Here is an 18,311-nt window from a genome sequence, read left to right as displayed (position 1 = left end):
TTCTCTCCCTCTCTTTCCCCCTCCCTTCCCCTCTCTCTAAAAATGAATAAATAAAATCTCAAAAATAAAAGTCAGAGCGCAACGGTGTGGAGATGAGGAAGAACAGGCTGCAAGTGGGAAAGAGTGCGTGCTAGGGCTTAGCTTCACCTGAAGAGAGCACAAGGGAGGGGTGGGCGTGGGGGGAACCCCAAAGCTGGAGACCCTGATGCCAGCTCGGGGGTGTGCACCTCATCTGGCTTCAAAGGGCAATCTCAGAACTCATTTGAACTGGGATGATGACAATGACGTATGCCTTAAAGAAACCGAGTTGGCAAATAACATGAACTGCAAGAAGGAAGAAACTGCAGGCAGAGAAATTGTTAGAAGGAAGTTCCAACAGTGTCCAAGTAATAAGCCAAGAGGGCAAGATACAGGACCAGGAGGAAAAATAGAAACCAAAGGGAGAACCACCCGGAAAGTAAAACCTGTAACATTTGTCAGCTGATGGAGAAGAGAGATGAGGGGAGGGAAAGTAAAATTCACCGATACCTTACTCCCAACACACGAGAAGGGCACTTGAAGAATTAGCAGTCTATTAATCAGATTAACATTGTTTCTTTAATTTAAAAAGTTTTCAAACAATACCTGTTTGTTGTTTGAAACAACGAATGGTGTAAAAAACATCATTTCCCCATGACTCAATGTCTAATAGGACATAAATAGTTTTGCTTTGTTTTCTGAATCATGGGAAACTACTGAGCATGTGACTGGGGACAAGAAACTACAAGGGCTGGAAGTATTTTCGGTGGAGAAACCAGGACCAGACATGCTAGTCGTTGCTAATTCTGTGCCACGGAAGGACAGCAGCTCCCCTCCAGAAAGCCAAAGTCGATGAGAAAGACGGTGGCTGGTTTTATGTCTGAATCATCACTAGTATAACCAATATTTTTGTTAATGATTTCCAGAAAGGAGAGAATCCTTGTATGTTTCTGTGTACCTATGCTTAAAAGCATGCACATGTCATAAGATTTTATTCATAAACACACTGTCATGCTTATAAAGACATGTGAGTTTTTAAAAAATTTGTTATAAAATGAATATTTCTATTGAAACAAAAGACATTTGCTTGTATCTGTTATCTGAATGCCATTTACTGGAGCGGCACTGAGGCGGCCACACTCTCTCTTCACGACGTGTCTGCTAACAGGAGAAATGCACGGCACGAGCCGCCCCTGCAGACGCATGGAGACCGTCTGACTTTATCACACACACCTGCCCCACCAAGTCCAGGAGCTAACGGACACCTAGAGAGTCTCCATCAAAAGACTTTCCTTAGCTTCTATGAAAGCCTCATAAAAATATCATAATTAATCCACATTAAGGATGATTTTCATTGGAAAGGAAAAAAATATACGAAAGCCAGTGGCAATGAACTGAACAGAGAGGGGAATGAAGGAAGGGACAGTACTACTGGTATCGTGCGCATTAGGCTCATAGTAATGAACAACTCGTAAGAGTCCCATCCTCACTGAGTTTTACTCTGGTGGCAGAGACAGAAAAAGAACAATAACAAAAGATAAGTAAAATATGTGAGACAGTGTCAAGTATTCATGAAAAAATAAAGCCTGGAACTGGATACGAAGTGGGGTATGAGGGAGTAGAAATTTTAGATGAAGACCCCTGTGATTTATGAGTCAAGGCCAGAAGGAAATGAGAGCGCTCTGGCCAAGAGGACGCCTGGGGAAGAGCATGACGCCCCGGAGGAACGGGGAGCATCCAAGGCCTGACACAGAGGTGTCCGGAGGTTGCCACGGGGGAAAGGAGGCCAGTGTGGCTGGGAAAGACTAATGAGGGGGAACAGGACATGAGTTCCCTTGCAGATGTGCGTGGTCTCCTAGGCCACCAAGGAGACTGGCTCTTACTCAGAGGGAGATGAGAAACCATTACAGGATTCTGAACTGAGGAATGACAAGATCTGGATTGCATTTCCAAAGGATCCCTACTGGGCTGAAAGAATGCAGGGTCTAAAGGCTGAAGCAGAAACAGTTCTCAGGGAGAGATGCTGGTGGCTTGGCCCTGGCCCAGACCCAGGCAGTGGGATGGAAGAAGTGGTTGAATTCGGGGCATATTTTGAAGACAAAGTCAACAAATGCTGCTTATACTTGGGGGTTCAAGAGGAAGGAGAAGATTTGGGGTGGGGGGAATGGATGGAGGAAGAGAGAAGAGTCAAGTGTGGCTTCATGGTTTCTGGCCTGAACTAGAATAATAAAGTTGTCATCAGTTAAACATTAATTTGAACATGAAAACAAGTGGTAATGGTTTTTTGAACCATGAACAACATTTGACTTGGATGTTTCAATCAAAGGCTAAGGAACTGGACCCAAGGGACCTAATTCACTCTAATGGGTTAGCAGGGAAAGGGCTGAGGCCAAGACCAGAGAGCCAGAGGGAGGGGCAGGTGGCGCGTTTCAGGCCGAGGTCAAGAGAGATGAAAGGAGGGAGCTGGGGGTGGGGGAGGCAGGAGTGGGCGTGGTTCACCCACCCACCGCTGCAGGTAGTCATCTTGGAGAGAGAGGCGGGGACGGCTGTGCGGTGCCAGCAAGGGCCGCTGAAGGGGGCAATCGACCACCAAGAAAATGCTGGTTTAGAAAACAGTCAACTTCTGGCACAAAGGGCCCTAGAACAGCGGCAAGAGGAGGGATTTAAATGGATTAAAAACACATAAAAGGAAGGTTGTGGGAGGTGGCTTCAATCAGAGTGGCCTTGGGAGGAGAAAAAGATACGAACAGGGAGGAAAAAAACACTTGGGAGAAGGTGACTGAGGCTCAGAGAAATCTGCTGGGCTCTGTGCAGGGGCTGACCATGGAGGTGGGGGGCAGGCTGGGTAGAGGGGGGCAACTGGGCAAAAAAAAAATGGGACACCTGTAATAGCATAAACAGTTTAAAAAAGAAACCTGGTGGGATCTGAGAGGCTAGAAACGACCAACTGCCTATATGCAGCTTCAGAAACACAGTGCGTTCTCTGTGTTTTTCATGTTCAACAAAAGAATTTACGCTGCTTAACAATTAGCTCTGGAGCAGAGAAAAAGCACACTGGAGCATGTTAGTTCTTCGTTTCACTCTGGCCACTACATAGAACACATCAGATATTAAAGTCATGCCTTTAAAAGTCTTACGTTTAATTTCCCCGGAGCTCAAGCTTAGGAGCAATGACTAAGTGAGGCCAAACCCTGAAACTCAATGGGGGAAACAAAGCCAACTGCCCAATTTAAACTGGTTTCAAAACTATTATTTTCTAGCTACCTCAAGGGGGTATTAGGCATTAGTGTGCAACAGCCATCCTGAAGTGCTCAGCGGCAATAAATGGGTAACTGGCACAAATGCACATTTGAGAGAGAAAACAGTAACTTCACAATCCAAAACTTGTTCTTCAGTGTTTAAGAAATGGTTTATTTGTATTTTATCCCCCCCTTTTAAACCTGGATTTCATTTTAAAATTAAAATTCATGTACTCTGTGCTCTTAGCACCCCAAATTGCTCCCAGGGCCTGTCTCGCCCGCACTGGGCAGCCTGTGGTTCCGAGAACCCATGTTCTGGGCACCAGAGAAGAGGTCCTGAGATAGTGCAGTGAACATGGAAAAAGAAAAATCTTTTCCCCTCTTCCTTGGGTCAAGAAATGTCCGAAACAACAGTTTGTCAGAGTGAGTTAGGTCCTGGGTGACCCTCATAGGTTAAGTACCCTCGCTCCTCAACTGGCTCAGTGTTTCCAGCTTCCTGGGCAGGATAGGCAATATCCCATTTGGGATTCTGAGGGCTCCAATTTCCTCGCACCACTCTTAATGGACATAGCTTTCTCAGAATCAAAACTCCCATTCATGTATTGCATCTACCCAGAGATAAGTGGAAAGAAAACGATCCAGATCTAACCATTATATCCATTCCTATCACCGCTGGAATGAATGAAAGGGGACCTTGTTTCCTCTAAAGACATTTGTAACCATGCGATATTAAATTTAACTGCTCTGCTCCTGCTGTGAGTATACTCTTCTCTCTTCCATGAAGCCTCACCTCCCTCCTGTGCAACTTACCTCACTAGTCCGAAATATTATTCGGTAGTTGTAAGGAGATCCATTTTCTTTCATTTCTTCTGGTTTTTCCCTTCGTATGCTCACAGCCACTGGGCCAAGATTCTCATCGGCCCCAAAATAGTTCCAGTGTTCTTAAGTAGAATAAGACAAAACAAAATTAAAATGTTACTAACTGCCTGATGTTTGGATCATTCAGACATTATATCAATAAAATGCAAACACATTTAACAAATAGTAATATTCTTCAATGTGTTATAAAAACAAGGACTTGACTACATAGGTGTAGTTTCAGAGCAGGTAACACTGAAGAGAGGTAGTTTGTTGGGTATTTTTATCACTCTACAACTTACTACATTATTGTTTTTTTTTATTTTATTTTTTTAAGATTTTATTTATTTTTAGACAGGGGAAGGGAAGGAGAAAAAGAGGCAGAGAAACATCAATGTATAGTTGCCTCTCATGCGCCCCCTACTGAGGACCTGGCCTGCAACCCAGGTATGTGTCCTGACTGGGAATCGAACGGGTGACCCTTTTGGTTCACAGGCCAGTGCTCAATCCACTGACACACACCAGCCAGGGCACATGACTACTTTTTTAAAAAATCGTGTTGTCTCCCTATATCCTACCATTTAAATAGGCTACTTTGTAGCCTATTTACCCACACCCAGAGGTGTCAAACTCATTTTCACCGGGGCCACATCAGCCTTGAGGTTGCCTTCAAAGAGCCAAAATAATTTTAGAACTGTGTAAATGTAATTACTCCTTAACTGTTAAGGAGTTGACATTACATTTGAAGTCAACCTCTAGGCTGATGTGGCACCAAGTGAAAATTAGTTTATCACCCCTGGGCTACACTGTGCGCTCTTCCCTGCCTAAGGGAAAGTTTCCATGAGGGCTTTTTAGCTTTTCCTGAAAAACAAACAAACAAAACCCCCCTTAAATCTAATGAAAACAGAATTTAAAGAGAGAGGCATTTCCCCCAATTAAGATTTCTCTGAGCCCTGGCTGGGTGCTCAGTCATTCAGAGCAGGGGAGTCACTCATTTTTACTGGGGGCCACATCAGCCTCGAGGTTGCCTGCAAAGGGCCGAATGTAAGTTTAGGACTGTATAAATGTAACTACTTCTGAACTCGGGGCAAGGAGGTCGGTGCTGCCGCCGGGTAGACACAAGGTGCTGGGCCGGATAAAACACGGTGGAGGGCCAGATTCGGCCCACGGGCCTTGTGTTTGCCACCTGTGACTCAGAGTGTTGTCCCACTACACCACGGTTGCAGGTTCAGTCCTCACGACCCATACAAGCAGCAACCAATGAATGTATAAGTAAGTGGAACAAACCAATTGCTTGTGCTCTCATGTTCTCATTCTTGTTCATTCTCTTTCATTCCACCCCACTCTCCCCTCCTTCCTCTCTCTGAAAATCAATAAATAAAAAAATAAAAAAAGATTTTCCTGGGTTGGAGCGAGAAGAAAGGTCTGTACGTCACTGAGCACCCCCTGCTCCAAGGGAGCCAAGGGAGCCTGAGGAAATGGGTTCAGAGGAAACAGCTGTGCGCCCCCGGGGGGCAAGAAGCCCCGTGCCAGAGCTCTGGGCCTCGCCAGCAGCTGTTTCCATGGAATGAGCACAAAAGGCATCATCCCATGAAACCACTGAACCCGGAGGGCATACGCGGCCTGGCCCGGGACAGCAGGACAGGCCTCTCCTAGGTAAACTGTGTGGCCAGGTATTATGATTCAGGGAACTCTCTTCAAGACCCCAAACCTCAGTGCAACCTTGGGAGTTGGGGGACAGCCTCCTGATGAAGGGTGTTGACTCTGCCTTCCTCCTGAGAAGAACAAAGGTCAGGATCCAAATTAAATTACAGAAAACTTTTAAAAGTGATATTTACTGTGTGCCTGAGTGTGTGTATGTACATATATATACTCTTTAAAAAATTAAAATTATTGATACATGAGATGTTCACAGATGAGGAAGTCCATAAAATATAGAAATATATGAAAAGCTAGAATAATGTATTTTTCAAACTTCCAAAATACTTTACATTGTCCCATTTCATTTACATGTGATATGACTAAATGACCGAGATGTGACATGGTTTGTTAGTCTCATACGAAAATGCACAAACATTTGAAAATACATGTTATTCCCATACAAAATATGTAAGTATTTGAAAATCCATGAGAATAATAAGAAATGACAGGATAAAATATCTAATCTGTAGTTTTAAAATTTAGGTAATACATATGAAAATACTTTGGAAGTATTAAAAAACTATAAATGATATAGTCATAAATACTGAGTGTTCTCTAAGATTATCGTAATCCATGGAGATTCAAAAAAGTACATGAGATAACAGGCAACAAGCATCTCATATATGGACAACTGAGAAACAACCCAATAAATGTCACAAAATTTATGTACAAACACTTATGTCCACCCTCAAAGCACAGCACGTGAGAATCACACTCAGAGGTGATTTACTCTTACTTTGCACATAATTTTAATAAGCTTGGTTGTCTGGTCTTCAAGCCCACAGCTTGATTTCAGAGGTGTGACAACTCCAGATGCTGACAAAGTCCACAGTGCGGGCTGATACAGACTTGCATGCAGACAGCAATGTGATAGAACAACTGACAACAAGGAAGAAAACAAAGGGAGGAGACAGAAATAGTATAAAAAAGCAGACAAGAACTTAAAGAAAAACAAGACAGCAGTCTGGGCCTGGGGCCATCTACTGAAGGAGCAAGAGTTAACGCACTTCAATAACTTCCAAGAATAATTTAATACTGCAGCACAGAACAACAGTGGAGGGGTCAAAGGTGAGTGTGAGATGCGTTCATTATATTCTGCTCCTGGCATGTAAGGGACTCAACGGAAATCCGACTCTCTAGAAACTCCTCCATCCTACCCAGAACACCTCGGGAAGCGCAGGTGTGACGGCTGTTCTCTGCTGCTGGGGAAACTCACAAGCTTGTACACTGGGCCACTGTCGATTCATCTTCGACAATCTCATCTCATCCCCAAGCTCCTCTGGTCAGCTCCCCTTCTCCGGAGCAGATATTTCAAACATCCCCTATTCTCCTGCAACCTCCCCCACCTGCTTTCTCCTCAATCTCAGCAAATGATAATGCTGTCTCAGTCACAGAGAAAATAAAGAAGCCAGTTCAGAAGCAAATGTCATCTTCCTTCATACATACAAACTTACCTTGGATCCAGGCTTTTGCTTCCTTTTCTTTACAATCCAAAACTCAATCTCACCCTAAACTGTGGCCTCCACGCTGTCCACCTTCCCAGGGACTCTGATGCCATGACAGCTTTCTCTACTCGCTCATTCCCATCATCATCTAAGCTCAAGTCTCCTTCACCTGTAAATATAGCACACCCTGAACTCCTCACCCCACTTCAGGACAACTCCTCTTCTTCCATTGGAAAATTCTGGAAAGGGCTGCCTAGCTCCTTACCTTAGAATTACTGGAATCTGACCTCCAGTGCAGTAACCAACGATAACCTTGAGGTTAAAAACAAGTACCTATGTTGGTCCTTCTCTTGCTCAAACTCTCCCTAATATCCAGCACAGCTGATCATTTCATTTTTTTCTAGAAACTCTCTTTCTGGCTTCTGTGACAGCATCCTCTCATGATTTTTCCTTCTACCACTCTTATTACTCCATTTCCCTGCCTCTTCCCATCCTGGATATTCCATGCACTCTCAGAATTTCAGCTGCCATCTTGATGTTGATGACTCTCGAAAGTCTACATGCCCACCCCAGACCTCTCTAAGCTACTGATCTTTACGTTTACCTAGTGGGGGGACTCTACTGTTTGTCCCACAGGCATCTGCAAAAGTGAACCCTTCACCTTCCACCAAACCTATGAAACTCTAAACTCTCCCTGCAGTCCGATTTCTACCCACTGATAGCACATTCACCTAGCTGCTCACGCCAGATCCACCGTCATACTGGGAACTGCAGTTCCTAAATATCTCCCACACCTATCTCCTTTTTCTCCACCCGAGAGCCACTGACTCCCCCACATCATCATTTGCCTGGACGTTTGTAAGTCTTTTAAATGGTGAGCTTTTGTCCAATTCGTTTATGCAGCAGCCAGGGGACCCTTCTAGAATGCAAACCTGACCATCACTATTAAAGTTTAAAATCCTTCCTCGGGTTTCTCAAGGGTCCTTGTGTACTTTCCACGGCTTCCCAAAGGCCCTCACAACCTGTCACCTGCCCATCACTCCAGTTTCAACTGAGACCTATCCATCATCCTTCTTCCCTCTGAGGACTGCGTATACGGAGCTTCCCTCAGTTGTTCAAACTCACTCTGCCCCTTCCGACCTAGAATATTCTTCCCACAACTCTTCTTTATTTGACTAAGCCCTCTAATCCTGAAATATTACTTAAACATCTCAAAGAGTAATGGAGAAAAATGAATGTGTTTACTTTGCATATTAATACTAATACTTTAAATAAAAGTGTTAAGAATTCATTAAAATACAAACTAGTGAAACCAAATATTTAATACATTTTAAATACAAAAATTTAGAAATGCTACAACACAAAAATGTAAATTTATAAAAATACAAATATAAAGCACATTTTAGTATAAATTGTCAGATAAGATAATAATACAATACTATTTTTAGATAAAACTAAACCCTACATAAAAATGACAAATGTTAATTAAAAAATGAAAAATTAAAGATCATTTCAATGTGTTTCGTGTGTCATCGCAACACCCGACTGCATTTTTGTGTACTTTCCCCAGCTGCTTAGGAAGTGCATTTCTGCTTGGAGAATGGCGATGAGATCATTGTGAACCAACTTCCAACACTCTTTTCAGATTCTACCTTAAACAAACCAATCTCTAGTTTGATAACTCTGGGAAGATCTTTCAAAACTCGTATGTGTGTTTGTGCAGAAACATCAATCTTTTTTTTTACTAGAAGAGAGCTCTAGCTATTATTTCCAAAAAGCATTTCCATTTGGTCTTCCTGTTAAATTCACTATTATCACAATTAGATTAGACTCTGTTTATTCAAAAAGTCTTTCAACTTGAGTCAGAATTATTCTAACAATAAAAGCCTTGTTTTTTCTTTCTTTTTTTGTCCTGTTTGTTTGCTCCTGAAAATTATAGAGGTACAGAAAAATAACCATTTCTACACAAACACAGCTTTAATTCTAAACCCTAATGCAGTGGCAAGGGTCCGGTTCAGCGACTGCAGTGTTGGCTCTGGACACTCCAGCATGCTGGCCTCAGGTTGAGTTTGAGTCCGTAAACTTTGATCTCAAGACAAATGACTCGGATTATTTTCTTGAAATAAAACACCAGCCCTTTTGGAAGGACTCTGGGTTTGGTCCTTCTGGCCACTCTTGGTTCTGCCTGTCCTTCGGTGTCACTGGCCTAAAGGACCTTCCCTCAGGCCCCAGCCTTCGGGCAGCACTTCTCCTTTATTCCTGCCAGTAGCCTCCCTCCTTTGCTAACGGAGCTGCCCACCAACTGCAGAGAGCTCTTTCAGCCAGACCCACAGTCAGCCGGTCTTGTGTGCAGGAGCGGGGGAGGGGAAGAGAAGGGGCAGAGAAGGAACAAGGACAGAGGAGCTACAGCCCTTGAGTGTTAAAGGCTGGGGAGCCCTTGAGTGTTAAAGGCTGGGGAGCCTTTGATGAGAGAATTCAGGATGACGACAGCCAAAGGAAGGGAAGAGGAACTGGACAGCAGGGTGGATAAGTCTGCTGACGGATGACTTGAAATGCAAGTATGATGTGACCAAAAATGATAACGATGCTTTAGTGCCGGCACACTGGAATGTCCAAAGCCAGCCCTGCAATCACTGTGTTAGAGTCACTATATTAGAATGACACAAGGCAGCAAAGTGAGGCACTTCGCCAAGCACTCCAACATTCACATCAGCCATGAAAATGCAGGTACTTCCTTCTTTTTCACAGACGTGGGAATTATAATTTACAGAGAGCAAGGCACTTCCCAGCCACAATGACTAAACAGCAGTGCCAGAATTCAAGCGTTATTTTAACTACTGGCTCCAAAGTTCATTGGCTTAGTCATCATATACAACATTATCTTCCCCAAAGTTTCTGAAGTGGTATTATAACTTATATAAAATAATGGAATGAAATTTGGCATCTAAAGGGATCAACTGGCCAGATCATACGTAAAGCTTTAGTTCCTGACGTGCTATTGAGCCCAGGCTTCCCTGTGCCTAAAGGGAGAGGGCGCCATGTTTTCCCTCCATTTTTCATATTTCACATGTAAACAAATGTTTAGCCTGAAGTTTTTTTATTAGTTCTGGCTCGTGAGTTTTTACAAGGATGGTACAAAGAGTTCCAACAAGTAGTTCTGCTATCATTAGAATATTCCACATAAATACCCATATTTCTGGTTCACACATTTACAGTAATAAATAATAATTTCACATTCTTAGGGGAAATAGTAACTAGTTTAAAGCTCCAAGTAACTAGATCAAGTACAGTTCACATTACCTGGTTATGACTCACATATAAGCATGTGCGCACAAAGCAAAAAAAGTTAAGCCTGACATTTTAATTGTGAAAAAAGAAAACACAATCCCAAGAGCTGTAGGGTTTCAGCTAGCAATTTCTGATTTCTTGTACTGTTCTTTTCATGACATTTGCAGACTACATATTAATATTCAGTTGTACATTTCCCTAGTGAGACCAGCATCCTCTGGACTGTGTATAGCTATAAACGAAAATACATTTTACTTAGTTCTAGAAAGTATGCAAAGTTATAATTCATGGCTTAACAATTTCTTTAGAATTGTTAACTTAGAATTTTAAATAGAAAAAGTAAACTGATAAACACACATCAAAGGAACAGAAAGCAGGTAGCACTTAGCCACTATCTCACACCTAAGAAAATTGGTGGCGACATTTCTCAAGCAAAAACCGGTCCGTGGGAAAAGCGTAACACATTCTTTCAGGCATTGGTGGTGGCACTGTGACCTGGTGCCAACCATTTCAGAAAGTATTTACTTATCAACATGTTATATATAATACAGCAACAGATGGTCTATCTAACACGGCGATAAATGTTAAAACCACAGGAAGGCTCACATCCCAATCTTAGTTACGCAGACTGACCACACAGAAGGGAAAATGAAAACCCATCCTCTCCAGCAACACCTTCAGTCACCACAGAAGGGGGATGCTGAAGATACTGGTAAAGAATAGAACCATGACAACTTTACTAGCTGGAGTTAAAATTATTTCACAACTTTAAACTACACTTTTGTAAAATAGTCTTGTGGGGGTGTCCAACCTGTGGTCCGCGGACCTCGTGCAGCTCAGGATGGCTATGAATGTGGCCCAACTCAACATCGTAAGTTTACTTAAAACATGAGATTTTTCTGTGTGCGATTACGTGTCGCAGTGTATTTAATGTGTGGCCGAAAGGTTGGACACCCTGGTAGGCTACACATGTGCCACTGTCAGTGCAGTCAATGACATGAACTTTGACCCTCAAAATGTATTTTCATGAGACAGAGAATTTGGATGAAACTGTAGCTTCTCTAAAGCTGCTTATATCTCTGCCTACTGGGTCCAAGTTCAGCTGTTTTGTTTTCATGCAACTTATTACATCTTAATACGACTAATAACTGGATTAGAAAGAAAGGACAGGTCCAAGAGTTAAGAGAATTGTTTTTTAAAAGGCAGCAGCAGCATATTCTGTTCGTGCAATGGAACACAGGTCTGACAAAGTGAAGAAAACAAGAGGCTGACTGTTACAGAACGGCTCTTTCAGAGAAGCACGCCACCCGCTCGGAGGTTCTCAGTCTCTGGCCTTCAGAGGGCTCACCCTAGCAATAAGGGTGGAGGTTCCCTGAGAACCTAACAGCCTGAGACTTTGCGTCATAATCAAAAGCAGGTCAGAGAAAGGGATGGGGGACATTTACATAGAGGACTGGCCACTTGCCAGAATTCTGTCCCAAAGCATTCCCCTAAGCTTATAATTATTGTGACATAAAAGTAATTGCCCACATTTACAAAGTGCACAGTACTCTGAAATTCCTGAAATTCCAGTTCTTCTTTCCATGAGTAACTTAAGAAGCAGGGAGGTCCATCATGGGTTCATGGATGCCGAGAACAAACTGAGGGTTGCCGCACGGGACAGGGCTTCGGGGGCTGGTGGAAAAGGTGGCGGGATGGAGAAGGACACAATGGTAGTTACAGACCAGTCGTGGGGACGTGAAGGACAGCATGGGAAAAACAGTCAATTACATTCTAATAACTATGTATGGTGCCAGGTGGCTACTAGGCTTACTGAACAGACCACTTCATAAATTATAAATGTCTAACCACTATGCCGTACACCTGAAACTACTATAAAATAATACTGAATGTCAACTATAATTAAAACATAAAAATGTTTTAAAAAGGAAAAACATGTAGGGTGGTCTATTTGCCAGAACTGCATGAAATTGTGGGGCTTAAAACTGCATGTGACTAAACAGCTCCTAATAGCCCCCAAACTTGCCAATAAAAGGTAGACTTTTATATCAAGTTAGGTTGACATTAATAAATTGTATCAAAGTGACTCAAGGAAAAAGTACAAAGAAAACTCTACTCGAAACAAAGGGAAAATAAAGAGTAACAATCAAAATGGGAGATTTTTTTATTGGCCACTATCAACCACTAGTGATCAAAGAAAAAAAACATTTTGGGCTTATAATAAATGTTCAAAACTAAAAACTGTAAATATTCCATGCAGGCAAGAACACGTTGAGCTACACAGTCTTAAACCTATCAGTCAGACTTTTCTGGTCTAAGCTCTCTTAAGACATGCCTATAAAGTTCACACCATTCCATTTACAGAACTCTACCTTATGGAATAATTGAACATGTGGGAAAAAATTTACATGACAAGGTCATTTATATAAGGCTGGGGGTTTTTAAACTTCTCTGTGGATGGAAATTATGGGGTAGGGGAGTCCTATAAACTTGAAAAAAATGTATCTTTACTTTCATTAACTTCTAAGTGAAATGTAGCATTTCTACCCATTAAAAATGTAGGCAACAAACTACAGTAATATTAGTTGTACACACATATTTTGACAATAGAAATCACAGGTACTTTCATACCACATTACAGTTGTTGCAGACATATCAAAATACCGATTATGCTGATCACTGCTTTGAAAATATGGCAGTTATCAGACCTGAAGCTAGATCTTTTGTTAATGCAATAAAGAAACATATTGGTAGGTCACAAAATTTTAAACACTCTTGCAATTGTATTTTAACATGTTTACATTGCTTTGTACTTCTATTTAATGCACTTAAAAACGTTTTTCTAAGTACAGCCCATACATTTCATCAAATTGAGAAAGGTCAATGGGAGAAAAAATTTACGAACATCTGATGTAAGCATTTTTTATAATAAGAAACTGAAAAACCTGAATTTACAACAGCTGGAAACTTTATGTGATGGTATAAACAATTATGAAATCATGAAAAGCTATATAAAACTGCATTTAACGATCCGTATTTTATTTAAAAAATGAATATGCCTGTATTAAAAAAGGTGAGATCAAAATAACATCACTAGTAATCAAACAAGATTTTCTTATTTTCTATTGTCACTAATTTTTCTTTAAGGAATATAAGAAGTAATAGGAAGATTTTTAAAAGTATAAAAATGTACGTGGTTTGCAAATGGTCCATGAGTATAAAAATATTTTAAAAGGATGCATATTAATTACTTTTAATGTTAGTTAATCCTAATTCAAATGCCAGCTCAGGAAAAAGAAAAAGCATTTAACATCCCAATGAAAGAAATTACAACGAGACACCTGTTTCTAACTCATCTTTTTGGTACGTAAAACACCCTTTGTTACCCGTTACCAGTGATAGAGCAGCAAGATGTCTTCCATCATAAAATGCTTTTGAATGATTTGGAAGGAAGTCCCTCAAAGACAGACAGAAATTCAGTCACTGCAGAAGTCTCTTTTGCTCATGAGGGCAGGGACCAAGCACAGTCTACATGCTTGTTGACTAACTACTTCTGCTAATGTTTTACATCACCAAATGCTTCTCTTTGAACTTGAAATCAGTCAGGAAGATCTCTCCTCTCACTGCCCTGAGGCTTAGATGAATGGCCTCCCCATGAGAAGAGGAGGCTCCATGAGAAGACTAGGCGAGAAACTGATACAATACAGAAAGCAAATATATTTTTGAGCACTTAATTTTGGTGCTCAGGACCCCTGGTGACAAGCTCTAGTATGTGTTACCAACTGTCCTAAAGTAACAGATGTAAAGGCCCCTTTTTATCTTGAGACACAAAACAGCACAGAATTTGTCGGACTACGGGAATCAGTGAGCATGGTGTCATTCTGAAGCTCGTGGCCACGGGAAGTCGGGGAAACACGGCCATTTTCATGTGATAGCCGGATGGTCCCTATGTTAGCCAATGTTACCAACTGCACCTGAAGGACTTTTTGTTTGTTTTTCACTTTTTATCTTGACTGCTTTTAGGCTTACAGAAAAGTTCCAAAAACAGTACAGGGAGTCCCCACAGATCCCTAACCCAGTCTCCCCTCTTCCCCGTGGATGTTAATATCGTGCGTCTCTACTCTCCATACAGCCATCACTAAGCAGAACCAGGAAAGCACCACTGGTACAACCCCATTAACCAAAGACCTGACTTGCACTTCACTAGCTTTTTCACTGTACCATTTAGAATCCAAGGCTGCATTCAGTTGTTATTTCCCCCTAGTCCCCTGCAGTCTGTAAGTTTTTCAATCTTCAGTTGTCTTTCATGACTTTGACACCTTTGAAGAGATTTTATTACTCAATTTGGGTTTGGTGATTTCACAGAAATGGCCTGAGGTTATGCGTTTTGAGCAAGAGAACTGGAGACATGATGTAACTTTCTCAGTTCATCACTTCATGGGGTTCATGGCATGGGCCTGGATTCACTTGGTTAAGTGTCTTTACCATATAACCTTACTATCTTCCTCCTTATCATTTACAAATATCTCCAGAGAGATGCTTTGAGATTATGCAAATCCTGCCTCTCCTCCTGTTTCTCCTCAAACTGTCACCCACTGATTACAGCATCTATCAGTTGTATCTAATAAAGTTTACAGCAATAAAAAATCAGTCTACATAATGGTGTTTTGGGCCTGTGGGGATCAGTTGGTGGTCTTGGTTAATTTCCACAAAACCACTGTGACCACACACAGATTTATTTGTGGTCTCATTTCCTGAAAAGAGAGGAAAAGGAACTACAACACATTAATTCAGTGTCTGGCATATAGTACAATGTCAAACACTGAGGGCCCTCATTGCCTCTACCTGATGCTGTAAATACAAGATTTGCTGGTTCCTCAGTTCAGGAGATCTTGTACTCCACATGAGCGCCAAACATTCCTTCAACTCTGAAACACAGACTGGGCCTGCCTAATCTGTGGTCCTTGCCTTCAAGTGTACTCAGGCTGGTTATGAACCAGTGCACCATGGAAAGCCTTGTTCAGAAACAAGGGGCACAGGGTGACTCAGAGCAGTGGTGGGAAAGCCATCTGCACCTTTGCGAGGAAAGGGGTTATGCAGACATCACAAGCCCAGCCAGATACAGGAGCTTGTCAGGTGAAGAAGGAAGAACAACCCATTCCAGTGCATGCCCTGGGGCAGAGGAAAGGCAGCTCCGTGCAGGAGTGGAGCAGGGGTGGAGCAGGGGTGGAGCATGGTGATAAAGCCCTCACAACTCCAGCGGCCACGGGGGGGGCCACGGGGGTTTCCTGCACCTGGTTCAGTGGCTTTCACTCTACAAAGACACTTCCCTGTTAACAAGAGGACTCACCAGTTTTCTGGAGTTAGCCCTCAGCAGCCCCGTAAGGTGAGGCCAGTTGGGAACAAGGCCCACAGCGCTGCAGGGGAAGCCTGCCTCCTACCCCAATCCTCCTAGGTCTTTGTTCATAAATGTGATACACTCACTAGACAACTGAGGAAAGCCAACAGCATGAAAGAAAAAATGAGAAGAGAAAATACAATTCAGAAGATACAGATCATTCAATGAAAAGAACTTAGATAAAAATTTTGTAATTAATACTAATGGAGAAATGTGGGGCATATAAAATAAAGATAAGCTATAATGAAAAATACCTACAGTAAAACAAAAAATAAATTCCTGGCGAATAAAAATATGATTGTTGAAATAACAAAGTGAAAAAACAAGATAATAGAATGCAGAGGGCTACATACCAATCCCTTATCCATAAGATAAAACTGATAAACATAGAACAAAAATAAAAAGAGTGAAATTACAAAAGAAAAACATGGCCCTGGCTGGTGTGGCTCAGTGGATTGAGAGCCAGCCTGTGAACCAAAAGATCGCCAGTTCGATTCCCAGTCAGGGCACATTCCTGGGTTGCAGGTCAGGCCCCCACTGGGGGGCACTCAAGAGGCAACCATACATTGATGTTTCTCTCCCTTTCTCCCTTTCCCCTCTCTAAAAATAAATAAATAAAATCCTTTAAAAAAAAAATGAAGGATAAATCCAGAGGTGCTACCATCTCATCAAAATGGAGTTCTGGACAGAGGGAACAAAGAAATTGTAGATTTTTTTAAAAATAGAAAAAAAAATAATGTTTAATATCTTCTCATTTGTCTTAATAGCATGAATGGCAGACTATAAATACCATGAAGAAAAGTATACCTGCTTTGTTCTCCTTCAGGCACCACAAGTGGCACAGAGTAGATGCTTAATAAATATTACCCAATGAATGAGTAAATAAGTGTATAAATGGGCAGTTGTTAATTTTTAAAATTACTTTAAAAACATGAAGGGCATTCTTGTTAATATTAAGTGTGATTAATAAATTTGTGTGTGTGTAAGAAAAGACATAGATTCCAAACCAAATTATTAGAGTAAGAGAGGAATTACTTTTTCCACCTTGTATTACTAATTCTTATAATCAGCATACACACACACACACACACACACACACACACACACACACACACTTCTGTGTGATTTGTTTGTTGTCTGTTTCCTGCCAAGCTCGAAGGAGGCACTCATGCATACGTGGCAGCTCTGGAGGTACAACACTCCGACCTCCCTTCCAGGAAGGACTTGCAGCTGATCCAACCACGAGACATACAACCAGCTGGAAGTCTCTGGCTGTAGTGTCTTTGGACCTGGTCCAGTTTTCCAGCCCAGTCACACTCTTGCTGGGCAGCCCCATCCAGGAACTGAGCAAGCCCAGGGGAACGGGGCCTGGCAACCTCTGCCCAACACCGGACTTCTCTGATGCTCTCTCCTTACTCCATTGTATTGGCTGAGTCTTGCCGGATCTGCGCTGCAGCCTGAGACTCCCCCTGCCCAAGGTTGCTTCCTTTCCCTTTTCCCCTGCCTGGTATCAGCTCTGCATTACAGACTAAAGGCTTTCCCTGCTAAAAACTCTGCTTCCTCCCTTTTCTTTCACAAGTCTGACAAACCAATTGCATACCTCTTCTGTCAACATCTGCGTCCCAAAGGATTCAAATGACACAACATACTCATCACATGATTATATTGTAAATTTAACCATGCAAAATGTAAGTTGTTATATGATTAGATTGCATTTGGCAAAGGCAAGAGGTTGGATTTGGGTAGGGCAGGCTAGAGATGGAGTTACTAAGACATCTATTGCTGGAATTTGGGCAAGGTCTCTAGAACTGGGAATGGGCCATAAAAAAGAGGCAGTCAGCAGCAATTCTAAGGCAGACTGAAAAGGCTTCCCGACTGACTGGAGGCTGAGAAAAATGAAGAGAGAGACATCAGTGTTGCACGTCCAAGTAACTGATAACAGTGGTGGCATTTACAGCAAGAGGACAATTGTGAGGAAGGCTTGTTTACAAAATCTGTGTGTGCAGTGCTGAACTGCCAACTAGATAACCATCCAGGTGGAAGCAGATGACAGTTGCTGAGAAACGTAGCCAGAACGGAGCAGAAAGCCTGGGAATGAGGGTATGTTATCTGGATATAAATGTATACTAACTATCTCTCCAAAAAGAATTTTTGAGGTCATTAATAATAAAGGAAATACATAAACCCTGCTCAGTAGAAAAATAAAAGAGGAAAGTGGAAACAAGTGTGTTAATGACAGTCATACAGTCAAACATCGACTTTGGCTCTGGGAGCCGAGGTAAAACAGAAAATGGTTCAAAACAAAACAAGCAAATAAAACATGCCTATCATCAGAAAGGCAGGCATGTGGCAGCTCCCAGAAAA

General features: G+C 42.0%; 1 protein-coding gene across 12 annotated transcripts in view; it reads right to left on the bottom strand.

Moving 5' to 3' along the window:
- Positions 1-18,311, bottom strand: part of SIPA1L1 (signal induced proliferation associated 1 like 1) — a 330,102-nt gene that overhangs the window by 103,206 nt on the left and 208,585 nt on the right. For all 12 annotated transcript variants that reach the window (XM_045822209.1, XM_045822208.1, XM_045822219.1 and 9 more), the window contains one exon: positions 4,068-4,198. In XM_045822209.1, the coding sequence (XP_045678165.1) occupies positions 4,068-4,198 (131 nt within the window). The remainder of the gene's footprint in view (positions 1-4,067; positions 4,199-18,311) is intronic.

Source organism: Phyllostomus hastatus, unplaced genomic scaffold (genome assembly GCF_019186645.2).
Source record: "Phyllostomus hastatus isolate PE091 unplaced genomic scaffold, TTU_PhHast_1.1 phas_scaffold_501, whole genome shotgun sequence".
Lineage (NCBI taxonomy): Eukaryota > Metazoa > Chordata > Mammalia > Chiroptera > Phyllostomidae > Phyllostomus > Phyllostomus hastatus.
The sequence above is the reverse complement of the archived record's forward strand: the minus strand, read 5'-3'. Positions and strand labels throughout refer to the sequence as shown.